We start from the raw sequence: 25,003 nt of genomic DNA on the forward strand, positions 1-25,003 counted from the left end.
AGTGGTCCTAAACAAACCTCTGCTCCTCCCCCTCACTATGTATTTATGCAAGATGGCATTCACACCTTAAAGTAAAATAGTGGTCAACTCTGAAAACTGTTGAAGATGATGCTCCACACAAACTGCTGTATCAAATATTCAGCTAAGACCTAATTTTTATACTAAAATAAAAGACATTGATCTCATTAGTATGTAAATTGGCTTTTGTCTTTAGTGAATGGTAAAATCATATAAAGAACTGTTTTAAAATAAGTTTCTTTATGGTTTATAATCAGTAAACGTTTGGTTTGTAAGATTACTCTGTATATACTTAGGGTCATGTAACAAAGTCTCTCAGGCAGAGGGCTCATGAGTGGAAAAGCTTTAGAAGCCCCGACTGTAAAGGAGTAAAGAAACAGGTATTTCTGCAGCACAGCAAACAGTCCTTGCATTACTAATGCTGTCATCGTCAGAGTCTCAAAGAATTTTTATCATGTGGAAAGATACATTTGTGGGAGCAGGGGAGAGAAAAAGCTGCATGGCATAAGGATGACTCCAGGGGTGTAACCAGTCCTGGCTGTTCTCTTTCATCAGCACCCTTTCATTAGGAACTATCCCCATGACAAACCGAGTGACCACAGTGTGCACGGCCACTGCTGAGCAACCTGTCACTCAGGAAGCATAGTGAGATGCGGATGAGGACACCACACTCCCTTCTTCAGAGCAGGCCAGTTAGGTGGTACATGGAGAGGAGCTGAGAGGGCAAGGCTTACAGACATGGGTCGTACACACCACAGCACAGAATTACTACAAATACCTGAAGTTCTGTACCAAGGAGCTTTACTACCTTAGTATTGATAATCCAGCATGCACAGTCATAAACTAGATCATAGGTTCCTTAAAACACTCAGCCATTTCTAACCCCTAACCCTAACCTTACGAAAGCAGCTCCCCCACACTAACACTACTGTGAAGGCTGGATTTAGACATGAGGAGATGAGTGAGGAAGGGGACTTCAGCACAGCAGGTGGGGGAGAAGGTCTCCAGAGAAATGCCACCCTGGAAGGCAGGTCTACTGGGAAAGGGACTGACCCTCACAACTCGTGACAGGGATGTCAGCTGGATTCCTGCAAACACTGTGTTCCTACTGCCAATTTACACAACGGAGCAGCTGGGAAGCTGGACACTGTGTGGGCAAAGGGAGGTCCTGGGAGAGAAGGCAGCTTCCTGAGAGTAATGTAGTGGCCACAAGGGGCCAGGGAAGAACTCCTGTAGTGTCAAGCAGTACAGGGAGGACAGCACTTCTGTACCTGAATCTGCAGTCCCTGCAGGAAGGATGCCAGCACTGCACTTGTGGCTGGGCAGAACTGCAGGAGCAGCTGACTGCTGCAGGCCTCTCCTAACTCTGCAGCAATAGACACACTGCTTCAGAAGCATAACCAGCTGAACAGAGAACAGCTTCTGAATGACCTTACCTAACAACTGGTTTCTTGTCCACCCCAGCCCTAGAGCAGCATGTGATGAGTCAACATGTAAGGATTCAGCAACAACTCGAAGTCTACACAAAGCTGGGCTTCTCCTACACTGACCTCCTCCCTAACTAGTGCCACTTACAATGTGGTCTGGATACCCGAATGCACCCAGGACCACAGATGCTTATTGGGTGATCTGGGTATGGGGAGTTTCTGTTCAATTCTGATGTGCAGCAAGGCGAGTGTGAACCCCAGGCTGTACATACTGGTCAGAAGCTGGTGGGTCCTAAGACTATCCCCAGTAAGTCCATATGTCATGGGGAGGGGCAGGGTCAGAGCCCTGCTAAGGAAGGGCTATGCTGTCTTGAGTGAGGAAAGAGACAGAGTCGGAGAGAAGTCTGGAGTAGGGCATTGTGGAGACTTCTGGAGCTAGATGACTAAGATAATGAGGAAGAAGCTATCTTTTGTACCCTCCTCCTCCCATGGAGCACAGTATTTCAAAGAAAACATTAGTTTGACTCAGAAAGCAGTTTTGGCAGTCAGAGGTTGCAGACTGTACCTTGATTCCTGCATTCCGCAGCATCTCAAGTGTGGGCCTCACATCAGCTTGCAGTTGGTCCTCCACCCCAGTGAGGCACAATAGCTCCATCTCCCTCTCTAGGCTTTCCACAACTGCAGCTACTTTCAGGGTCCGGTCATGGATGCTCAATTTGGCTTGACTGTATCGGCTCTGAAGACAGAAGGAACAGGCATACAAGTACATGCATGCTTCCTGTGTATGACTTACACAGTTGCACTGTATCAGCTCTGAGGGCACAGGGGACAGGAGAACATGTGTGTAAATGCTCTCTCAGTGTGGAGCGAATCGGCTCTTGGGGTCAGAGGTAATATGCTGTATAAATGCTCTGTGTAAGTGCTCTAATTATTTGTAATTATTTGCTACGTGAAAATCTATTAACTCTAGTTGAACTTTCCCTAATATGGAAACTGAATTATCAAAAGTCAGATACATCATGAGCAATGACATCATGCTAAAGAAAGCTTCAGCTTCTGGAGCATTTTGGATTTAGGGGGTTTTGGATAATGTAACCTGTCATCTGTGCAAATATTCCAGAATCCAGACAGCTCCAAGGTCTGAAGTACCTGCGAGGCACACCCCGCCTCTGCTGAGGACATGGAGCTGCTGGCCTTTGTGAACGCTGCAGGGCCCCCAATCACTAAGGCAGCCTGTGCCCCCACACTTCAGAAACACAGACCTTGTAACTGCACCGAAGGCTGCACTTCAGCGAGAAAACAAAGTTCTCAGAAGAAGGAAGAGGCTTGAGTGGCAAGGACTGAGTAACTCACTTCAAAGTCCTGGTACTGCTCCTCTGTCAGAGTCCTCTTGGCCACCACAAGGGTCCGAAGTCCCTCACGTGCCATGTTTCCACACTGCAAGAAAAGTGGCTCTCATCTGTGGCTCCCGGAGGCCCTGACAGACAGCACTGGTCCTTGGGGACCCCTCAGGACCCTCCTGGGCATGTCCACTATGTCCACTACATGGAAGCACAGGAACTTCAGGGGCCACAGACCACAGCACAGCTGAGTGCAAAGTACAGGCAAAGCCCAGGGAAAGTAGAGGAAATAAGCAGAAAGTGTCTTCAAGTTCTCTCTGTCACTGTACCTCACCCCACAAGAGGTATCCAGCATAACTGCCCCATGGTGGGGGGTGAGGAAGAGACGTGACACAGATCTAAGACGGGTGGCCCCAGCTGCCTGTGTTCTTGGGCAAAGCATCAAGCTGTCTGTTTCAGTTTCATCATAGAAATTGCTTCAACAGGGCTATTCTGGAAGGACATTATCCTCTGGTGTAAGTCGCATGCCAATGTCTGGCAGAGATAGAGCCCCACAAGCATACACAGGGCTTATCACACGGGTCAACATCCTATGCACCAAGCTTGGGGCTCAGGTCCTAACTGGACAAGGAAAGACAGGGCCTTGGATGAGTCATCATCCTATTTATATAATAAATGGGAAATGGAAATACATTCAATAGGTGTGTGAAAAGGTGCTAATCCCATTTATAGTGCATAATAATTATGATAGAATACTGTTTTCCCCTACTAAAAGTAGAAAAGTTTTAGCTGGGGCTAAGGTAAAGAAAGAGGATTTGGGGTCCAATGCTGGCTGTGGTCTAGGCACACCTGTTTGAAGGTAGCCAGTGATTCATTTCAAAATCTAAATTGCTCCAGTGGCATCAATCCCACTGCTGGACATGTCACCTATACTTGTAAACAGTGTGATTCCAAACAAAGGGGTCCTTGCTATACTGCAGGTAGGAGTCAGGCTCTAAGGAACCCAAATCAATATGCATGTTTCTGAACACACCCAGGAACTTTGCTGATAAAGTGAAAGGCTTTCTCAGGCTACAACTGAACGTACCTAATATACTGGTGGTGAAGAGGCAAAAGATTTATCTATGGCAAGAAAATACAATTTCAACAACAAATGTGCATAGGATTTTTAATGAAGTTATCTTTCTGAACAACAATCTGACATTATCTGTCTGTTGCAAGACATTTATTGATTTGACCTCATAAAGCTAAATAAATTAAACAAGTATTTTACAATTAATTGCACGTCATTATGACCAAAAGTAATTTTTATGGCATTTTACTAGGTCTTCAGGGAGTTTAATTTATTCATGTCTCTGATTAAATCAAAGTGCCCTGAAGGAGATATTGATTCATATTGCCAGGACCATCGTGAATATCGGGTGTGGCTGTTGTGCTGACAGATCATCTCTGCTCTCTGACAGTGGAACAAGAGACCAAGGCACCTGCAGTAATGTGTACACAAGAGAGAGAGAGAGAGACCTGGCTACATCCTAGCAACCCTAGTTTTACTTTGAAATCTAATTACTGACCAATATACAACTTTAACAATAAATATTATAACCTCATGAGGCTAACTATACTTTAGGAATAACAATATAGGGTTGCTTATGTTTGTACCTTATTTTCTGTTCTTTTTTTGAAGAGAACAAATTAGCATTCGATTAAAATAAAAATTAAAGTCTCCTTGCAATATTGTTAAAAAATACATATTCATACACACCTAATTGGTTATGTATCCAAAGCTATTTTAGACCTACTTTTATATAACTTCACACTTCATATACTAAACAAAATAGCAATTATTTCTATAGGAAGCAGAGTTTTTGTAACTAACCAGGGTTTTAGCCTTTATTTATATGGACCTGGAAGGAACTATAAATATTTAGAAAATTTAGTAGAAAAATATTACCATCCCTGGCCACCTGTCCATGCCTGGCTTAAATGGTGACGACATGATTCATTCCAATGGTACAAGTGTGGAAAAGGGACTACTTTTCTGTCGCTGGCTTACTAAATTTCATGAAGACATTTTGTACAATGCTGAGAATAGGTTGCTTACCTCCTCTTCCAGCCAGTCATTGTACTGGACAATGGTGGACATTGCGACGTCAGCACCTTTCATGTAGAATGTGATTTCTGCTGTGGATTCGTCCTGGAGAAGGGTAAGAACAGACACAGAAGACAGTTGGGCTGCACTGCTCCCTGTAAATCACCACTGGCTTAAAGAGATGCTCTGGAGGAAGCAGGTCTTAGAGAACGTATCATGGGCTTTCTTTGTAGAAACCATCCTCACACCAGCGCAGTGAGAGGCAAACACCTAAGGTGCTGCACTTCAGTTCTTGGCACAGATCTGGTCTGTAGTCTAAGTATCGATGCTCTCCACTTCCCCAAGTGTGACAATTTCACTATTTAGCAAATGAAATTACAAAATATAATTTTGGTACTGGTTAAGGTAACCAGAAAAAAAGGTTTGTATTAGTAACTTTGTGGTCATAAATCATTAAATTCTTTGGCATGTTATATGATTTCTGTTGAGGACAAAACAAAGCAATTTTCATTAAAATATTACTACTGCCCTCTACTTGTTCTGCTTCAGTGGTTGTAGGAAGAATGGCTTTATCAACTGGAGCCACACAAGCTTCTCAGTTCATATATTACTGAGTTTTTTCTTTTCTTTTCTTCTTCTTTTTTAAAACAAAACAATAATAAAGCACAAAGTACTGAGTAAATATCTGACCTTGAAATTTTCTGTGTGTGTGGGGGTGTTCTGTATAGATTTAAAGCCTGGAAACAGTGCCTGGAGAAACTGGTGTGTGAGCACAGCTGGGAAACCATGACGTACTCTGACAATGATGCCCATCCGCTTGCTCTCAGAGGTGAAGGGAAACATCTGCAGGATGCAGTAAGTCAAGACCTGGCCACTGGGGGTCTTCAGCTGCATGGAAGCAAGGTCCCTGCTGACCAGAGTGAGCCCGACACTCTCTGTCCATCGCACCAGTGCCACCTGAGGAGATCAGAGTGTGTGTGTGAGGAACCACCACCTGAGGAAAATTATGTGAAGAAACACAGCACACTGGTGTGCACAGAGCCCACTGAGACACAGCTGATGCAGAGAGACGAAGTGGGTAACTTTCATCTCTCTGCCACACACTTTTGAACAGTTCTTTAACAGGTGAACAAGTTATTTTTTGTTTGTTTGTTTAAAAGAAGACCAATATGCACCATAAAGACTATTTTGCAATGTGTTCTGATTGGATTCCCAGAGCAGATGGCTTCAGACTCTAGGAAAGCATCCCTAAGAACCCATCTAGGACTTGAGTCTCACGATTTGTCCCAATCCACTGCCTGTGGTTCTGCAGGCTTTTCCATCCTCTTTATCTTTTTTTTCCTAGTAGAAAGGATTAAGTTGATACCTGATTAATGAACTCATAGTAAACATCAGGGTACCTACATAACAGCTACAGATGTAAAGAAGACTGCCCTGGTTTCATCCTGTTGCTGTGATAAAACATTTTGGCTCAAAGGAACCTCATGAGGAAGGCGTTTACTCGGTTCAGACTTCCAGATCACATGGCTGAGGGATGTCAGGGCAGGAACCATGGAGAAACATGCTTGCTGGCTCATTTTCTGGCTCACTTCCAGCCTCATGTGTGACAGCATTCTAATGCAGCCCAGGACCACCTGTTTAAGGATGGCAGCACTCACACCATGGGCTGGGCCTTCCTACAACCATCACTTACATTAATATGATAAAAGAAAATTACTCACTTGAGACTCAATTTTGGGTGACTGTAGTCTGTGTCAAGTTGACAATTAATGATAGCTAGGACAGAGACAATAACAAAGCAGAAGCCCAGCCTGGGTTCTGAGTTGAGTATGGCTGTGACACCCAGCAGCTCTGTGTCCAATTCTTTATTTTGTCAAGGTGTGCTTTCCTCTGTAATGTGAGAAGGACACTTGCAAACTGTCCTAAGGCTGAAATGATGTAAATAAATTCCTGGCTTATGTAGGTTCTCAAATATAGGAGCTATTTTTATTTACAGTTATTTATTATAAAATTTAAAAATCATTAGTGGCATAATCAGTTTTAGGTTAATACATGAGGTCTTTATGACTTTTTCTGGAAAGGGGTTCTCTTTAGAACAATCTCATCACAGTTACATAAAATAGCACCCAACCCTCTCAGAGCCTAAAGGAATGCCAGCCCAGCTCAGCAAGGCCACAGCTTCCCTCAGTGGGTTCCAGGTGGGGCCTTCCCTTGCTCTGTTCCCCAGATGCAGCTTTGCCAGAGGCCAGGAAGCACACACAGTTCTTGCCCAGCATGAGCCTCTCTTGGGGAAGAGTGAGACTCTGTGTTTTCAGTTTGAATACCGCTTGAACATCTAGATTTTATCTTGGGCTTTGGGAACTCAAGAAATAACAAGCACACTTAACTCTTGTCTTGTGCCAGGTGTCATGAATTCAGTCGTAGCGTCCTGTCTATGCTCATCCCCATAGAGAGAACATGATAAGACTTCTGGTCAGAGATCCAGAATTTCTGCAATGGTGGCAGCCTCAACATCTATTTCTTTGTACAATGGCAATGCTTGAGGCTACCCCTCAGCATCTGGTGAAGATGAAGCCTTCACAGTCGGAGGGTCCCCAGCAGGATGCACATGTGGTTACCAGACATGGGGGTTTGATCCTCAGTCCTTTAGCACAGAGGCCATTTTGTTTTTTTCTTTGGGAAGACCAGGAATCACTTTAAAATCAGGACTTCTAGGTCATTTCCCACAAACCAAATGGCAGAACACTTTGAAAAACATGTTTTTTTCAGAGGCTGGGATGGAGAGCTGTTTCTTTACCTTTAATGCTAAGACCTCCCAAGGCACACAGCAGGAACATGTATAAGTGCCAGGGGCACTATGGCAGAATGACTTGGGTGTTCCTTAAGACAGAAGAGAATGTGGGGTGCAGTGCCCAGTTGGGGTATGACAGACACGGACAGGCAGGCTGCAGCCACACCGCACTCTTCACGCAGTCTCTCCAGGGCTCTCCATGCTCTTACATGACATCTGCTAAAGCGGTGAGCTGCACAAGTGTGAGGTTGTTTAGGATAACAGACACACACACTCAGGTCACTGGTTGCAAGTAACCAGTCACAAATTATATTCAGTGCACTAGGGAAAGTAACTATCTCTTCACAGTGTTTTGATGGTTTAAAACTGGTGGGGTTAGCCTAGGACAAACGGAGTGGAACTATGATCAGACTGTAAATGTACTCAGCAGGCTAGGCTGTAAAAGAAGAGATGACAGAACATCAACAGAGCAAACCCGAGCTCTTGACCTTGTCCTCCTGCACTCTGAACTGGGCAGCCCCCATCTCAAGTACTGCACTCAACTCTTCTGTTCTGGATACATGCTGAGATTTCCTTCATTGACTTGAGTCCTCCTGTCCCCTTCTCAGCATGGAACTGATCAGTACACTCTGATCAGTTCACTTTGCTAGTCTTAGTAAGCTCTCTGTGCCTCGCCCTTAAGATAAATCACACATACTGTAACGGAACACCTGTGCTTGTCAAGTACTATGAGAAATCGCCACTGAGAAACTCTTTTGCTTTGTGATTTCCTGTTTGTGACGAATCAGCAAAGGATTTATCTTCTAAAGCTGCCTCTGACAAGGCCACCAAGTCACTGTATCTTTGCAGCCTTGTCATCTTTATTGTGGGCAGGGACACAAGGGTTAGAACACTGCGTGAAGACCTGCATGGTTGCAGAAAGATGTGTCTATGAAAACCAAATGGCTTTCTATGCCCAGTCTTGGCTGTTTGCCACAAAGCAACAGCAACATGTACCCACCCTTTTAGTATCGGCTGTTCTTGGCTGGTTAAGATGGTGCACAAAATGTTCAATGGTGTGTCACAGGAAAGCTGGGATCAAAACTCTTACTCCAAGTCTCCAGGTTATGAGAAGGGAATGAAGAACAGCTCCCAATGATCTAGTACTATAACTGAGCATCAGCAGCTTGCTCAAACTATAGTACTGAAGAAGACATGGAGATGTTAAGAGGAGAGCCTGGCACCTGACCACAGTGCCTCTTCCTATCCAAGACAATGACTCCATAAGTTGCAAATGATCTAATATGCCAAGGTTAATTTTCAATTTACAGTGAAAGGTTACTATTACACTGTGACCCGTAAATTGCATCTTTCCGTGAATACCCTATCATCTCATAGTGCCCCACTGCAGTCAGGACCAGGCTTTCTATATTTGGTGACTCACATCTGTTTATTATTTAGTTTATGCTTGGCTTCACAGCTCCTTTTGAGTTAGCAGCTTATAACAAAAATCAGTTTAGCTACTTACACCTAGCCCAGCATTCTATGCAAAAGGTTTAATCACCCTGAGGATCACATACCTACATCCAGCCAAGCAAATCAGACTTAAGTTTTCCACAAGACAGATACTTTCAATTCTTGTCCAGTGTAACCTGCTTGGTCATGGGCAAGATTCTCTTGATAACACAAAGGTAAACAAGTGATGGGGGAAACAGCCGTGCAGGAGAACTGCTGTGAATTCAGACTGTGGTGTTCTCTGTCACTCCTAATGGGTAAATTCAGGTGCCAACTCCCGGGGCAGCTACCTCACCCTCAGCAGTTCTCCAGCTCCAGCCTGAGCTTTGAAGCCACGGACAGTTACTGAAGAACTGTACTGTGAAGGAGATCTTCGGTGAATTCTCTCTGTGCATTCGAAATAGATCTGAGGTATTCTTTCTAGGACTTGTATCTGATGGCATTACATATAGAAATAAAAGCAAAGAAACTTTCAGTGGCATTGGCAGCTAGAGTCTCTCTTCTTCCTACAGCTTCAAACAATTAAAGATATGTACTTTGGGGACTGGGGATGAGTCGCAGGAAAAGAATATATGCCCCACACCAACAAAATAAAATGAAACAAAACAAAATACACATCCTTCAGAAAAGGATGCTTTAAGAGAGCATGTCAGCATGCTCCGAAGAAACAGATAGCATTCTCATAATAACACAGCATTACAGATAACATTATCATAATAACACAGCATTACAGATAGCATTCTCATAATAACATAGCATTAACAGATAACATTATCATAATGACGTAGCATTGCTACGTATGTAAGTTTCAGGAGCTGTTGTCCTTTTCAGGTTTCAACTTGGATCCTTGGAGAAATGACTGCTTCTAAGAATGGAGCAAAAATATATGCAGAAGTATATATAAGATGTGCCTGTAGCATCTCTGTATGCACAGAAAACAAGGCAATGCTTAAACACAAAAAGGCGTACTAGAGGGGATTAAAACCCCAAGTATAAAACAAGTATGCATGACTCCATTGTGAGAAGTAAATGGATGACTAAACACATCACCGAGAGAACTCTCTCATGCAAAAGTGTAATTTATACAGGACTTCACCCTCAAGGAGGGGAATATAATACCCCTTTTGATATAGGTTGTGCATGGGAGCTTCCTGACCAAGAATAGTTTTTGTTGTGATTTTTAGAGACAGTGTCTCTCTACATAACCCTGACTGTCCTGGAGCTCACTAAGCTGGCCTCAAACTCACAGAGATCCCCCTGCCTCTGCCTCCTGAATGCCACCACACCTGGCTGACCAAGAATACAGTGTTAAATGAAGAAACAAAAGGGTAACCTTCAGTGGAGATATCTGAGAAACACACCTGGGCCAAGTGATCAGAGTCAGCGTCAGAAGTGCTGCTTGTGTGGACTGTGATGTGATGTGATGTGATGTGATGTGATGTGATGCAACATGCTCTCCCTTCCAAGCTCCTAACTCCATCTACTCTGGAGAATAATACCAACAGACCCAAACTGAGAGACACGCAAATCACCCACCCAATCACCTCCAAAAGCATCACTAAAACAAGGGAAGTGAGAAACTGCCCCAACCAACAAGAGTCTAAGAGAAAATGATGCCCAGATTAAACAAGAAGAAGACTTTAGGTAAAAAAACAAAGGACATCTGGAAAAGCCTGGCTGCAGTGTGTCGTTTGCTCATATTTGCCTGAGTGTGACTTGAAGTCACACTGTGTGCCCACTTGTGCAAACTACCAAGTGACTGTTCAGACTGTTTCCAAAGTGCCTTGTCCCTTTCTATAATCACTTTACAGTACTGGTTTAAGGGGCTCTCTTCTCCATAGTATTTGACATCTGGTGTTTGACTTCTAATTCTCCTATGTAAAGGAGTCACTGCCCATCACCAACATTTAGACCTCCATGTGGGTTTTTCCATAATACTTTCCTGGAGAACTAGGTGAAAACCCCAGAGAGCATGGTCCTCAAATACCCTGTGATACTGAGATGTGGTTGAAATGGGGAATAAAGGTGCATTGGAGATGCAGGTTTCACCATGAGTAGCTGTAGGTACTGGGGTAAGAGCTAAGGTCCGAAGGATGTGGTTGAAATGGGGAATAAAGGTGCATTGGAGATGCAGGTTTCACCATGAGTAGCTGTAGGTACTGGGGTAAGAGCTAAGGTCCGAAGCTCCTGTTTTGCCAGGCCTGGCCAGCTGCTTCCTGGAATGCTCTTCACAGCTCTACAAGAAAGCAAGAAATCCTTCTGGTTGCTTTGAGAAGAGCTGGTGATCACAGAGACCAGAAAGTAAAGGACAGACCGACCTTAGCACTGTGGTGTTGATGTCTCTTTTTAGAGACGTACAGAAATTTAGAATATCTTTATGTATATGGCTAACCCAAATGTGAATTAAAAAAGAAGGCTGCTCAAGAAACCAGAGAAGCTTTACTCTAAGGTTGCTTACTTTGTGAGCCTGTTGGGTTCAGGGGAGGAGTGGAAGGTGGACGTCTTCCTACCGACTGCTCTCCTAGCTGGGAAGGAACGTAAGACCATGTCTGTGCTAGGCAAATGCTTTCCTATTGAGTGGCAACTGCAGCCTCTTTCCCTGTTTCTTTTAGATGCTGTCATAGATGCAGAGGCAACCAAAGAATGCATTCCTCAACCAGCACTTTCTAATGATACCATGTATCCAATGCTATCATTTGAGTCTATTTTATAAGGCAATTTTGTAGGTAATGAAATAAAAACTTAGGGGTAGGTTATCAAATACTCCTTGTGTGTATCTATATTAAATGGAATTAATTGCTGCTTGGCATTATAACAAGAAATAACCTCTGGGATATTTTTCTCTGAGATGTAAAATGATAATCTAGAAGTAAAAGGCTTCGTATATTTCGAATGACTATTTTTATGACTACTGAGCTTTCTGAAATTTCTAATACATAATGTGACTATTGATAATAACTCAGAGGCAAGAATAATTAAAATGAGAATGTTAAAAAAAAAAACAAAACAAAACACCACCAGTGAGAGTCTCAGTGGAATTTTCTCTACAGGCCACTTAGCGACCACTGAACAGCTGTCACAGGCACCTCATCTGCACAGTCACATTTCCCAAGCAAAGTAACCCGTAGAGGCGAGTATGTCCCAGACAAACACCATACGGAAGAAAATAAAACACAGGGCAAGATTTTATCAATCCCTTTCTCTATAATTCCATTATCCAGAAATTTCTGTGCTGCTATTCTTGAAATGCTTAACAGAAATTTCCTCTATCCTATTAGCAATTATGCACACAGAGCTGCCAGCTGTACCCTTAGAGTATATATTTTACCATGTACTTTATAAATCATAATTTAATCACTGACATCTCATCATTTTTGATTGTGATTATTACAATCACTGTTATAATTTAATAGAATTATTAACTTAAAATGCAATTTGATCATCTAGAAAAAGTGCTAATCAATATTCACAGACAGGCTACGCAGTATTTATTCTCTATTGGTCTTGAAGGTCACAGAGTGAAGGCTTTGTGTCACTGACAATGATTTGCTCCTCACAAATATATCGACAAAACACCACAATTAGTCTTGCTTCAATAGGCACACACAATAAAATGAATTAAAAAATCCAACACTCCACATATATTAGCTCTTCTGTAAATCCAAATGCAATGCTATTAAGGACATATTGTTCCTTATTTTAAAATATTCTTCTTGTGATTTGTCATTAATTCTAGCTGATTCTTACACATAAATAGTTGAGCAAGGCAAAGATAGCTGTATCTTGAGATAATATTTAAACATAGGGCTTACTGATTGAGAGATGTAACTATATAATGGAAAGGATGCTACTAATAAACAGCTAGTTTACAGGAATAAGCAGTCATTAAAAATCACAGCCAATCAATCTTTTGGTCTATAATCAGCAGAGGTCATGCTATGCCTTGATCACTTGTGTTGATGACTTCTGCACTGAGCCTAAGCTTATGTTCTCTTGTGATTCCTGTGACTTGAGTTCAGTGTTGGCTTCCTGTACTGCACTGGACATGCAGTTAAACAATGAAAAAGCTAGATTTTCATTCTGTAAAGGAACTTCCATGACATATTTAACATTTGTTCAGCTTTAGTTTGCTATGCTGAGCCTGTAGACACAAATGACAGGTAAGGAGAACTTCCTTCTCAGAGAAAATGAAATATTGATCACTTATCACAGGAAACAATGACCAGGGCATAAATAGATTCTACCTCATACATACAAGTCAGTTGTTTATTCTCTGACATCACTATCACTTTTAGGCCTTTAAATAGACATAAGCATGAGACCAATGACACATCACTGCAAGTACTTATTGTGTCTATTAGGACCTTTATGAATTCAAAATTAACCCTCAAGAATTCCATGATGTGTAGATTAAAAGCTCATCTATGTAAAAGTGCTGATATAGAAAAGATCCTCCTTTCATTCAGGAAAATGAAAACCATGGCGGCTTATATTACAAAGAACAGCAACTGGCTTACAAACTCAAAATGGGTCACTCAACAAACCACATTCGTCCTCAGAATAAGATGAAACAGTTCCATGAACTGATGGGGATTATCATATGACAGTGTGATGCCCAAAATGTAGGGCCCTCTGTCTTACAAGTTATCAGGTAGAATAACTGTGAGAGCCATGAATAAATAGGATTATAAGAATATAGTGTTGATAGGACTGTATAAAACTAGTCTCTTAAATGCTAACACTGCTTATTAACATGGATGTTGTGGTAGGTCAACACTGGGGTTAAACAGAAAACATCAATTGAATCATTTCCCTAAATAAAGCTCCGGGGTGCAATATTCTGAGCACTTTATCCAATAAGAAATGCTTTTACAATGGTACCGTGGTGACTGGGAAACATCGCTATCATCTGTCAAGCTAACAGCAGCGAAGTTCAATATGCCAAACAACAGGCTATTTGGATGCCTTTCCTGAGGCTCTGGGATCTGCACACCACATCAATACTACACTTTAAAAATCACGATGAAGCTCATTGTTTTCATGTTCAGATTTAAAATATGTGTTACGTATCTTTTTACATATTACTTAACATTCTGCCTTTAATCACTGTCAAATTTCCATACAAGTCAAAAGAGTTAAGGATAAGGTTAGCAGCTTCTTTGTTATAATTTCTTTAAGCTCTTAAAAGTCTTCAAATCAATGAAATGTCTTTTGATGGTGAATTCCTAATATTTTAAAGTTTTCTATGTACTTCAACAAAACTTACATTTCTTTTGGAAGGCAATAAAGTGAATATGTAAAATAGTATATTTTTGAACTACAAATGAGAATTGCTTTGGAAACCTCTGGTCTAGGCTTCCAATGTTTATGACCAGGAAATTCCTTCTCAACATGTGATCATATGGAATTGTGGAGGAGCCCTGGAATGCTGCAATAGCAAAAACAGCGTTAGCTCTCTCTGGGAAAAAGAACGGTAGCCTTTTTCCTTTCATAAAGCAGTTATGTGTGCCCTCTTTCTGTCTCAAAAACCTTCTTGAAGGCTAAGAAGACAGCAATTTATAAGTCACACAGATCTCAACTACATACTGTGTCACCCCGAGATCTCCAAATGACTTAGGACTGTTGAACTGTGCTGACTAGACTCCCTATCAACACCCACGCACGCACGTGCACACACACGGCATGTGCACACACACAAACCCTACTTTGACACACTGTATTGGTTTCCTAGGATACCCAGTTCAGTGCTGGCCAGCATGGCCTCTAAGACACAGTGGGACAGTGGCAAGGGGACATTGACTAAAGACGTGTATACTGCAGGCCAGGGAGACAAAGGATGGAGCACGTTTCTCTAGCTTCTCCCTTTACCAACATGGGATTCTATTCCGGAGCTTCTTGAATATCACCTACAGTTCAACTAATCCTGATCGTCACAGACCATGTCAATATTTTCTATTTACTTTCTTTTTTTTTTTTTTTTTTGTGGGAAGACAGGGTCTCACTTCATAGCCCTGGCCTAGAACTCACTATGTAGACCAGGCTAGCCTCAAACTCCCTGCCACTGTCTCTTGAGTGCTGGATTAAAAGTGTGTACCACTGGCCTGGACACCTCAGCATTTTCTAAATCAAGAGACGTAGTATAACTTCCAGGAAGAATCTTCAGTTTCCTGTTGTAGTTTTATGTACCAATAGGCAAATATCTGAATGCTGAATGTAGCCTTGCCAATCCACAGAAAGTAAGAGTCTGCTTGAACTTTAAGGGTTTTCAGCCCAACTGTCCTACATGCCCACTTTTAGACAACCACACAGTTTCTTCCTTCCCTCCACCAGACCCAGTAACTGTTTCTCATCCAGCCTTGAGTCCATAAGGTCACCACCATACTGGCTGGATATAGACATGGCCAACTGTGTTAGTTACGCTTGTGTATCTATGGCCAAAATATGTAACAGAAACTATTTAAATGGAAGATTTAATTTGTCTCACAGTGTCAGAAGGTTTACTCCATGGGTGTTTGACCTCATGAGCTTGGCCTGGACATCATGGTGGTGGGAGAGTGTGTAGTTTCACTTCATGGTGGGACAGGAAGAGAAGGAGACTGCAAGGAGATAGGGACAAGCTACTCACAACAACCTAGTTCCTTCACCAAGACCTTACCCCCTAAAGTTCCCAGAACTTCTCAAAATATACCATCAGCTAAGACCAGGCATTTAATACATAAGGCTGTGGGGAACATTTTTTTTTAATTTATTTTAATTTATTTTGCAATACAATTCAGTTCTACATATCGGTCACGGATTCCCTTGTTCTCCCCCCTCCCGTCCCCCTCACCTTCCCCCCAACGCCCCCCCCCCCCATTCCCATCTCCTCCAGGGCAAAGCCTTCCCCACAGACTGAGGTCAACATTTTAAATTCAAACCATAACATTCTTCCCCTAACCCCAAAAGCTCACAGCCATCTCTTATATCCATTTAGTCCATATCAAAGAGTTCACAAAATCTTAATAGTTCCAACATTTTTCAAAAGTTCAACTTCAGAAACTCTAGTGATACTCAAGATAATCTCAGCTATGAACTCCTATCAATAAAAAAGAAAATTATTATATATACTCGCTAGATTATATATATTATATACACTCGCTCAGTATATTATATATACTCCTCCTTAAACTAGTCTGGAAGGCTTGGGAACCACATGACCTGGTAGTTATAGACATGGCCCTACTTCTCCAGCACTACTTTTCTATTAGAGTAGCTGTAATGACAATAATAACTACAAAACATGACGGATAACTTAAAAGCCAAGATTTATTTCAGCTCAGGGTTTCTGAGGGTTCAGTCCATGGGCTGCTTGGTCTCAATGAGTTTGGGCAGAAAATGACAACGGCACCATGTCCCAGACGATCTTCTTTACCTCATGGTAGACAGGAAAGAGACAGGGAGAAGACACCTGAGTGGACTTACGCCCAGTAGCCTACTTTCTTTTCAGATAGATCAAACTACCACCAACAGCTATGGCCCAAGAGTTCAATACGAGTGCTCGTGGGAAACATGTCATACTCAAACTAAAACACTCTTTTTCTGAGTAGAGAGAGAGGCTCACACAAAAGACTCAACTGGAGAGCTATGCAGAGCCAGTAACAAGTTCAGAACTGTCCTAGGACATAGCAACTAATGACCTGCGGAGCAGGTTAGTACTAAAGGGGCACAGAACTACAACTGCCTACACTCAGCTTTGTTCAGCCTTTAGAGATAAACTACCTCAGGTGAATTACAACAGCAGTAAAACTACTGAGAATTCTGAGAGGAATATAAAAAGATCTAGACAAAAATGAAAGCAGCGTTGCTTCAGTCCACAGGAGTACCATACAATGCAGTCACGTCCACTGTTACTGGATGCTTATGAGTCAGGGAGAACATGCTGGATAGGGCAGACAGATCAAAACAGAGCTTATTTGGGAATCTTGGAAATGAAGCTGCAGGCATTTGAGCTGAACAGGCAGGTTTCTAGCAATGAGAAGGTCCCAGCAGCCCCAGAGTGCGGCATGTACCAGAGTGAGCATCAGTGCTGCAGGAACTCAGCTGGTCAGGATGAAGGAAAAAGCAAGCAGGCAGGTTCCTGGATGAGGCGGAGAGACCATCCAGTAATACTACCACATGGAGAACAAGAAGGCAGTGAACTTGGGTAAAGACAAGAGGCTGATTTATAACAGTCCAGGTGGTGGTGCTGGTACGGTGGGTGAATAACCAAATGTCCCCAGCTTTCCACATTAAACCCTTTCATTTTGTCCTGTTTTTGCACTGCTTTTAAGCTCTAATGTGTTAAATGACATGTCATGATGTCTGAACTATTTTATTCTGGCTACAATAAGCTAATATTTTCACTGAACATAAATAATGTTTATATCCAAAACTTTAAGATAAACTTATTTAAAAAAATAGCCACAAGTTACACTTGTGAAAGGACACAAATCTTCATGAGCACTAGGGGTTCCCTTTCATGGCTCATCATTATGACGTTGAAAAAAGATAACTGGGGTCCTGTGTCTCCAATCTCTACAAAGAGTGAGTGCCTTTCACAGTGGTTGGAAGAAAGGTAGACAACTCAACACATCCTGACACCCAGCCCGGCCAAGTAGTCTTCAATCTTTTTTTTTTTTTTTTTTTTTTTTTTGGTTTTTCGAGACAGGGTTTCTCTGTGTAGCTTTGCGCCTGTCCTGGAACTCACTTGGTAGCCCAGGCTGGCCTCGAACTCACAGAGATCCGCCTGGCTCTGCCTCCCGAGTGCTGGGATTAAAGGCGTGCGCCACCACCGCCCGGCCGTAGTCTTCAATCTTGAAGGGAAATTAAAGGAAAGACTTATGGACTTGGGGATTCTCTACCAGAGTGCAATGCTCTGGATTTTCAGAGTGAAAAACTGTCAGCATACAGGAGACCCAACCCAACGGTAATGTGCAGTTCAATATTCATGGGGCTGACATGTATACATCAAAGTTTAAAAAAAAAAACAAAAACAAAAAACCCCTTAAAGCCCTGGACAGTGTACCTGATGCATGATAGGGTCAAGACCAGCACTGACATGGAAACCTGCCCTTCACCAGGAAAGTGGTTCCAGTATCCACATAAGACACAACTGTTTATCACTGCACCTGGGCTGTTAGAATACCACCACAGTGAACTTCTATGAAGAGGAAGAAACACAGTCCTGGGTTTCCCTAGTGACCAAGAAGTATCGATATTCTGCTTTGACAAATATATACAACATACCAAGAGACTCCTGCTCTAGAGCAGCTGGAAAGAAGAAGCTTCCTCCAACTCTGGTGGGGCCTCCATGCAGCTGCAGACAACAGAGTCCTTCTTCCCTCTCAGCATGCATCTCTCCACCACTTTCTGCATCCTGAAGGCTACACAGTGGTTCTAGCAATGACTTACAAGGCTCCCTTCCTCACATGTAAAACTTACAAGGCATCTATCTCCTGGCTTCTTCTTCTTTTTTTTTTTTTAGGTTTTTTGAGACACGGTTTCTCTGTGTAGCTTTGTGCCTTTCCTGGATCTTGCTCTGTAGACCAGGCTGGCCTCGAACTCACAACTCCTGGCTTCTTAATCAGCAAGACTGACATAAAAGTGGGTACAGTGCTCCGGACTGCACAGTGCACGCTCTAACAGCCCTGGTTGCCACCTCTCCCTGCTGCTGCTTCCTGTGCTCCCCACTTGATAACCCGCCAGCGCAGGCAGGGCTTTGTACTCTGAGCAAGTGTACAGCCAGAGAACCACACTCTCTTAACCTCCCTCTCTATCCTTGCTCTTACTGTTTTCTTGACCCGCCCCCCACCACTCTTGATGGTCTGTTCCCTGCTCATCAATAACATTGGGGGTTCTATGTCTACCTTTCTATTATTTTCAGAACCAGAATTCAGCAGCTTCCCTAAACATATTGATTATATACTTATATGATCCAATTTTGCAGGGTATTTGAAAGATCTAATTTGTTAACACTGACTCCAGAGTTGGTTTGATTATTTTACATAATTGTTTAAAGTACTCCAAGAGGACAGACTACATAAAACTGTATAAACATACTCAGAATGACTGCATAAAAAGTGGGAATTGTAATAATGGATTTTACAAAATCCCAATGGAGTAAAGTTAGAAGTGACTAAGTTAACACACCTAAGGTTTTTTTTTTTAATCATTTCTATAGGTTTCTCAATTATTTATACTCCAAATCTTTTTAAAGAACAGATGTCTCTAAATTCTACAGAACGACTGGAAATGTGATATACAGATCCAGTGACTCACTGCAACATGAAGAACAACTGGACAATGAAGTACAGCCACAGGAATAAGTTTATTTGGGGAACTAACTTGTGATAAAGCCAGCTGAATTTTCTCATGTTATTCTGAGTAAACACTGTTGAATGTAATGGTATAAAGCTAAAAGACCAGAATCTTTAAGAATCTTCCCCTAATACCCTAAGTCAATCCAGCCTGAAACAGTATGAACTACAGAGGTCTATTTGTAGCTAACAAGGATGGAAAGGACTAACTCTTAGGTATTGACATGTTAGGGTCAAAGGTGAGCCCTGAAAGGCCTGAATTATGCCCAGAGGGTTGTATGTACTTCAGCTAAGGTTAATGTCTGAATCTAGGATACAGTCCTGCATCCTTGCTCCAGAGAAGCAACCTTCAAGCCTGCAGAGTCCAGGTAAAACTGGCCACACAGGCGTGCCTGGTGAAGGACACCCTCCCCGAACAAGATGCTCTATGGAAGCGACTGACCTCATCAGGGCTGGATGCCTGGTAGGTGCGGTTCTCATCACTGAAGTCTTGGTCTGCTTCAGCAAACTCCGTCTCCCCAGTGACTCCAGTGCGAGCTTCGTACACAGGAGTGACGTTGTGACAAAGGGCGATGGCTTTCACTGCTTCGTGGATTCTGCTGCTGACGCTTTTTTTAACTTTAGGGGTTGAAGACTGGCTTCTTCTCAGTGGAGCAGAGCTTGGGTTGTGCCCACTTGCTTGGGAGTGTACCTTTAAAACAGGATGCTATGTAATGAGGGCAGAGAGAATGAAGTGGTCCACATGTGGACCAGAAATTACTAGACTGTCTTAGGTAAAATTAGCTGCTTGAGATAAGAACAGTGATTTGATTCTTTCTCTTACACTGTACCTATGAATATAAATCACTTTTTGTCTCAGCAGTGCAAAACGCTTGGCTATTTCAAGGTTGTCAAACACACCACAGTATTTGTGATGATTCTTGAAGCCCGGGACTTTCCCATTCCTAAGTTCAATCAACTGTTACTTTCCTCCTTAAAACAGCAAGATAAAGATCAAAGCAGAATGGTGTGCTCACACATGCGCATAAAACAATAGCAAACCAAAGCAGCCAGAACTCTAAAACTTCCTTGAATGTTCTAAGTAAACTGGCTGTGCACCCGTCTCTGAACTTTAGTGGTCTAGTCTGTAGCTAACGAGGATTAGATACAGTAATGGGTGTGTCAAGGAAACCAAGCCTGTCAGATCTCCTGTTGTTCATGGGAAGCAACTGCCCACTGAGAAGTGGATCTGCCTCACTCCCATTAGGTCTGTCTGAGTCAGTGAGCTGTCACCACCCGGTGATGGACTTTTGTTACTCACCTCCTACCAGGGTGGGTGACAGAGGACACTTGCCATCCCAGAGGACAGACACACACTCTCCTGTCAACTTCAGACTCAGGACAGTACTCAGAAGGGACTAGGGATCAGAGCAACTGAGAGGCACTGATATGAGCCTCTTCCCACCAGGCATAAGCTACACAAGGGGTATGTATCCGTTCATTCTGCCCAGGTATCTGCTCAGTGCTCAGTTGTGCTGCCCGCGGCTGCCCCCATCTGCACCACCCTACACTGAGCAACTCCAGCAAGAGGAGTTCAGTCCCTCTTCTGAATTATGCAATGCTCACTGATGCTTGTGCAATTTAATTTCACACAGATTCCACTGAAGAGTAAGCTCTCAGGCACCCAGTGCTTCCAGTGGGCAAAGATAGTCAAGTTGAAGAAGATCTATGTTATGCTGGAGTGGGCTAGAGACAACAGAACGTCAACAGGAACTAACAAGTTCCAGAGTCTTACTGGCAAAGCCATGGCCTTTAGTGAAAGATCTTCAAATGCTCCTACATACAATAAGTAAACATTAAGTATCTGTTATATAATGACTCTTCATTCTTCTGCTTTTAATGTGTTTCTGGTAAAATAATTATAATAATAATCATATATAATCCATAATACTCACATTAATGGGTAACGTAAGTTAACTTTATTTTGTTTTAGGGTCTCCCTATGTATCCTAGGCTGGACTGGAACTTTCAACCCTCTTGCTTCAGTCTCTTGAGTGCTGGGATTACAGGTGCGTACCACAAAACCCAGATAAATGAACATTTTAACAAGCAGTGGTTACTTGATACCATCTCACTCAGAACAAAGATTCCTAGGAAAAAGGAAGCTTGAGCTCTTCTTTCCTTTAGGTTGTATAAAGCTCAGCAGTATGAGTTTTTGCCGAACACACACACACATGTGCACGTGTGCACATGCAGACACACACACACACACACACACACACACACACACACACACACACACACACACACGGATACAGGGTAGCCCAAATGGCTCCTTAAGAATACAGCTATTGCTGTTGCCCCTGGATGCCTCTCAGAAGTTGAAGGTAGATCCCTATTGCTGAGGACACTGCATACTTAGGACAAGACTTGTATTTTCTGAGCTGGATTTCATCTGAAAACTTCCTTCCTACAGTGTAGCTTCCACAGTACCAGAAAGTACTTTGTGAGCTGCCAAGGAGGAGAACAATTAACAGTCCTACCCCGCTGTGACACCTATGGATCACAAGAATGACAGTAAAGGCCCAACAGATATGGCCTTCCCATGCTGGGGATAACTAACCACTGTGCAATTGGACTCAAGGCTCACTCCACAGCGAGGAAACCATGCTGACCACTAGAAACCCAGCCAGCTACCTGGGGCTAGTGAGGTCCCGGCTTCTCTAGAAGAGAATCTGCAGCCACCAGTTTGCTAGACCAGGGTAACTCCTAAACTACATTCCAACCTTAGCCTTACACTCACAAACCAGTGGAGCTACCCTCGTCAGAGGAGCTTCTCTCTAGAGCAAGGAGAGACGCTACAGAAAACCACAGCTGGACATGATGGAGTGACTGATGGACTGTGGGGAACCCAACCCCAGTGGACACATCGTCAGCACAGCTCCTACATCTAAGGCTCAAGGAACATCACATAAAGGGAGCTGAAAGAATGCATGAGGCGGAAAACCGGAGGTCCGCTGTGAGACTGTCTCTCTTAGAAATGCTACATAAACAAGACCTAAACAATGATAATATCAACAGACATGCCAACGAAGAAAGGAAAAAACTCTCACCAGGCTCCCACACCTAGACAAAGAACTACTTGCAACTAGTAAGTGTGTTTATCCAATACAAAGGTTAGCCTTAAAACTATATACACAGAAACAACAAAAATGAACCCAGCATAATTTATTTACACATTTGTGCATATATTTATGCACATACACACACAAACACATACTCGCAGCCCCATATATATGTAAAAATAATAAGAAAGGTTAAGAGTGTATGTAGGGGAACCTTGGAAAGTGACAAGTAACATAATTATATTTTAATTAAAATGTATTTTTAAAAATTTAAAACAATAAAATAAAATCTTTCACAAAATATTAAAATAAAATATTCTGGAATACAAAATACTTTGCATACATAGTATATATATATGCATATATAAATCAGAATTAAATGACATAATATATTCAAATGGATTTAACAGATACCTATAGAACATTCCACCCAAACACCAAAGAATATACACTCTATCAGCAGCATACAGAGGCTTCTCTAAAATAGACCCTGTCTTGGGACATAAAACAAATCTTTACAAATTCAAAAAGGTAGAAATACTGCCACATATCCTCTTTGACCACAGTGCAAAAACTTGCAGAAAACACATCTCTAGTAAATACACAAACTCACAGAAATAAAAAAAAAACTTATTACTGAATGATTAATGTAGCAAAGAAAAAGATCAAGAAAAAATTTCAAAAAATGTACTGGACCTAAATTAAGATGAAAACCCAAGCCCCTTAGGACACACTGAAGGCAGCCGTGTGAGGGAGATGTCCAGCTCTAAGTGCCTGCATTAAACAAATCAGAAAGAGTGCAAATAAAGGACTTGATGATGCAACTCAAAACTCTGGACAAACAGGAAGAAACCAAATCCAAACAGAGTGGAAGGCAAGAAGCAACAAAACTCTGCAGAAATCAATGAAAGAGGAACAAAGAAAACAATACAAAGACTCAACAAATCTAAGAGCTGGTTCCCTGAGCTGATCAGCAAGACTGACAGACCTCTGGCCTAACTAACCAAAGAGAGAAACAGAGGACCTACATTAACAGAAGCAGAAATGAAGAGAGAAACACTACAGTGGACACCAGTGAAATTCAGAAAATTATAAGGGAATATTTTAAAAACCTGTACTCCATTAAGTTGAAAAATCTAAAATCTAAACTTTCTAGATTCAGCCAAACCACCAAAATTAAATCAAAAGAAACCAACAACCTAAACAGAATCATAACTAATGAGATTGAAAGAGTTATAAATACCCTTCCAACTAAAATAAGTCCTATCAGACTCTCACAGATCTACAGCCAGCACTTTTTAAACTTCTGAAAGAGAGAGAGAGAGAGAGAGAGAGAGAGAGAGAGAGAGAGAGAGGAGGGAGGGAGGGAGGGAGGGAGGGAGGGAGGGAGGGAGGGAGGGAGGGAGGAAGGAAGGAAGGAAGAAAGAAAGAAAGAAAGAAAAAAGCAGAAGACACACTCCCCAACTCCTCCTACAAGCCAGTTTCACTCTAATATCCAAGCCAGTCATAAGGGATCACACTATTAAATATCTACTTGAAAATACCTAAACTACATACAAGTTAGGGTATACATATTGTTTAAATGAAATTTTTATCTTGGCTGACAGTGCTCCCTCCAAGAATCAAAGGGCATCTAACAAAACACCAAACACCCAGCATGAGAAGTCCTCTTTTGAGTTGTTGGTCAGGGTTGTCCAAAAGACTTCCAAATTTCACCAATTATCACTATTGCACTTGGTCACCACTGGTGTAGAAGGTAAGTCCCTATTTCTGAAGATACTATGCATTTCAGACACAGGGCCCACAAGCTCCTGGGCTGGAACTGATTCGGAAGCCCCCTCTTGGAGGGCTAGCTTCCATGGTATGAGAAGACATCAATGGAGGGAAATAACCAACAGTCTTATCCAGTGTTGATGCCAATGAACCACAATAATGACCAGCATAGCAAGATAACTCTAAGGGTACAGTTAGGGGTATGCATACCTTGATGTAACCAACAACTCTATATTTGAACTTAAGACCCTCTTCAAGAGGGAAGTCATGCCTGGTACTGAAAACTTAGCTAACTACCCCAGGCTAGTGAATTCATGGATCTTGGAGAACTTATAATCACCTGACTTAGTTACAGTTTCTGTTGCTTCCACAAAACACAATGACCAATAAGCAAGTTGGAGAGGAAAGGGTGTATTCAGCTTATACTTCCATAGCACTGTTCATCATCAAAGGAAATCAGGACAGGAACTCAAACAGGGCAGGTTTCTGGAGGCAGGAGTTGATGCAGTGCCATGGAGGGGTGCTGCTTCCTGGCTTACTCAGTATGCATTCTCATAGAACCTAGGACCACCAGCCCAGGGATGGTCCCACCCACAATGGGCTGGGCCCTCCCCCATCAATCACTAATAAAGA

The 25,003-nt window shown here is 42.4% G+C and overlaps 1 protein-coding gene across 6 annotated transcripts in view; it reads right to left on the minus strand.

Moving 5' to 3' along the window:
• Positions 1-25,003, minus strand: part of Atp9b (ATPase phospholipid transporting 9B (putative)) — a 242,264-nt gene that overhangs the window by 25,580 nt on the left and 191,681 nt on the right. For 5 of the 6 annotated variants that reach the window (XM_052742665.1, XM_052742667.1, XM_052742666.1 and 2 more), the window contains 5 exons: positions 19,936-20,184; positions 5,670-5,831; positions 4,887-4,979; positions 2,799-2,882; positions 2,011-2,181 (listed from right to left, as the gene is read on the minus strand). In XM_052742665.1, coding sequence (XP_052598625.1) covers positions 2,011-2,181; positions 2,799-2,882; positions 4,887-4,979; positions 5,670-5,831; positions 19,936-20,184 — 759 coding nt within the window. The remainder of the gene's footprint in view (positions 1-2,010; positions 2,182-2,798; positions 2,883-4,886; positions 4,980-5,669; positions 5,832-19,935; positions 20,185-25,003) is intronic. The other variant, XM_052742669.1, reaches the window with a different exon arrangement.

This window comes from Peromyscus californicus, unplaced genomic scaffold (genome assembly GCF_007827085.1).
Source record: "Peromyscus californicus insignis strain IS unplaced genomic scaffold, ASM782708v3 Scaffold_17__1_contigs__length_78620276, whole genome shotgun sequence".
NCBI classification, from domain to species: Eukaryota; Metazoa; Chordata; class Mammalia; order Rodentia; family Cricetidae; genus Peromyscus; species Peromyscus californicus.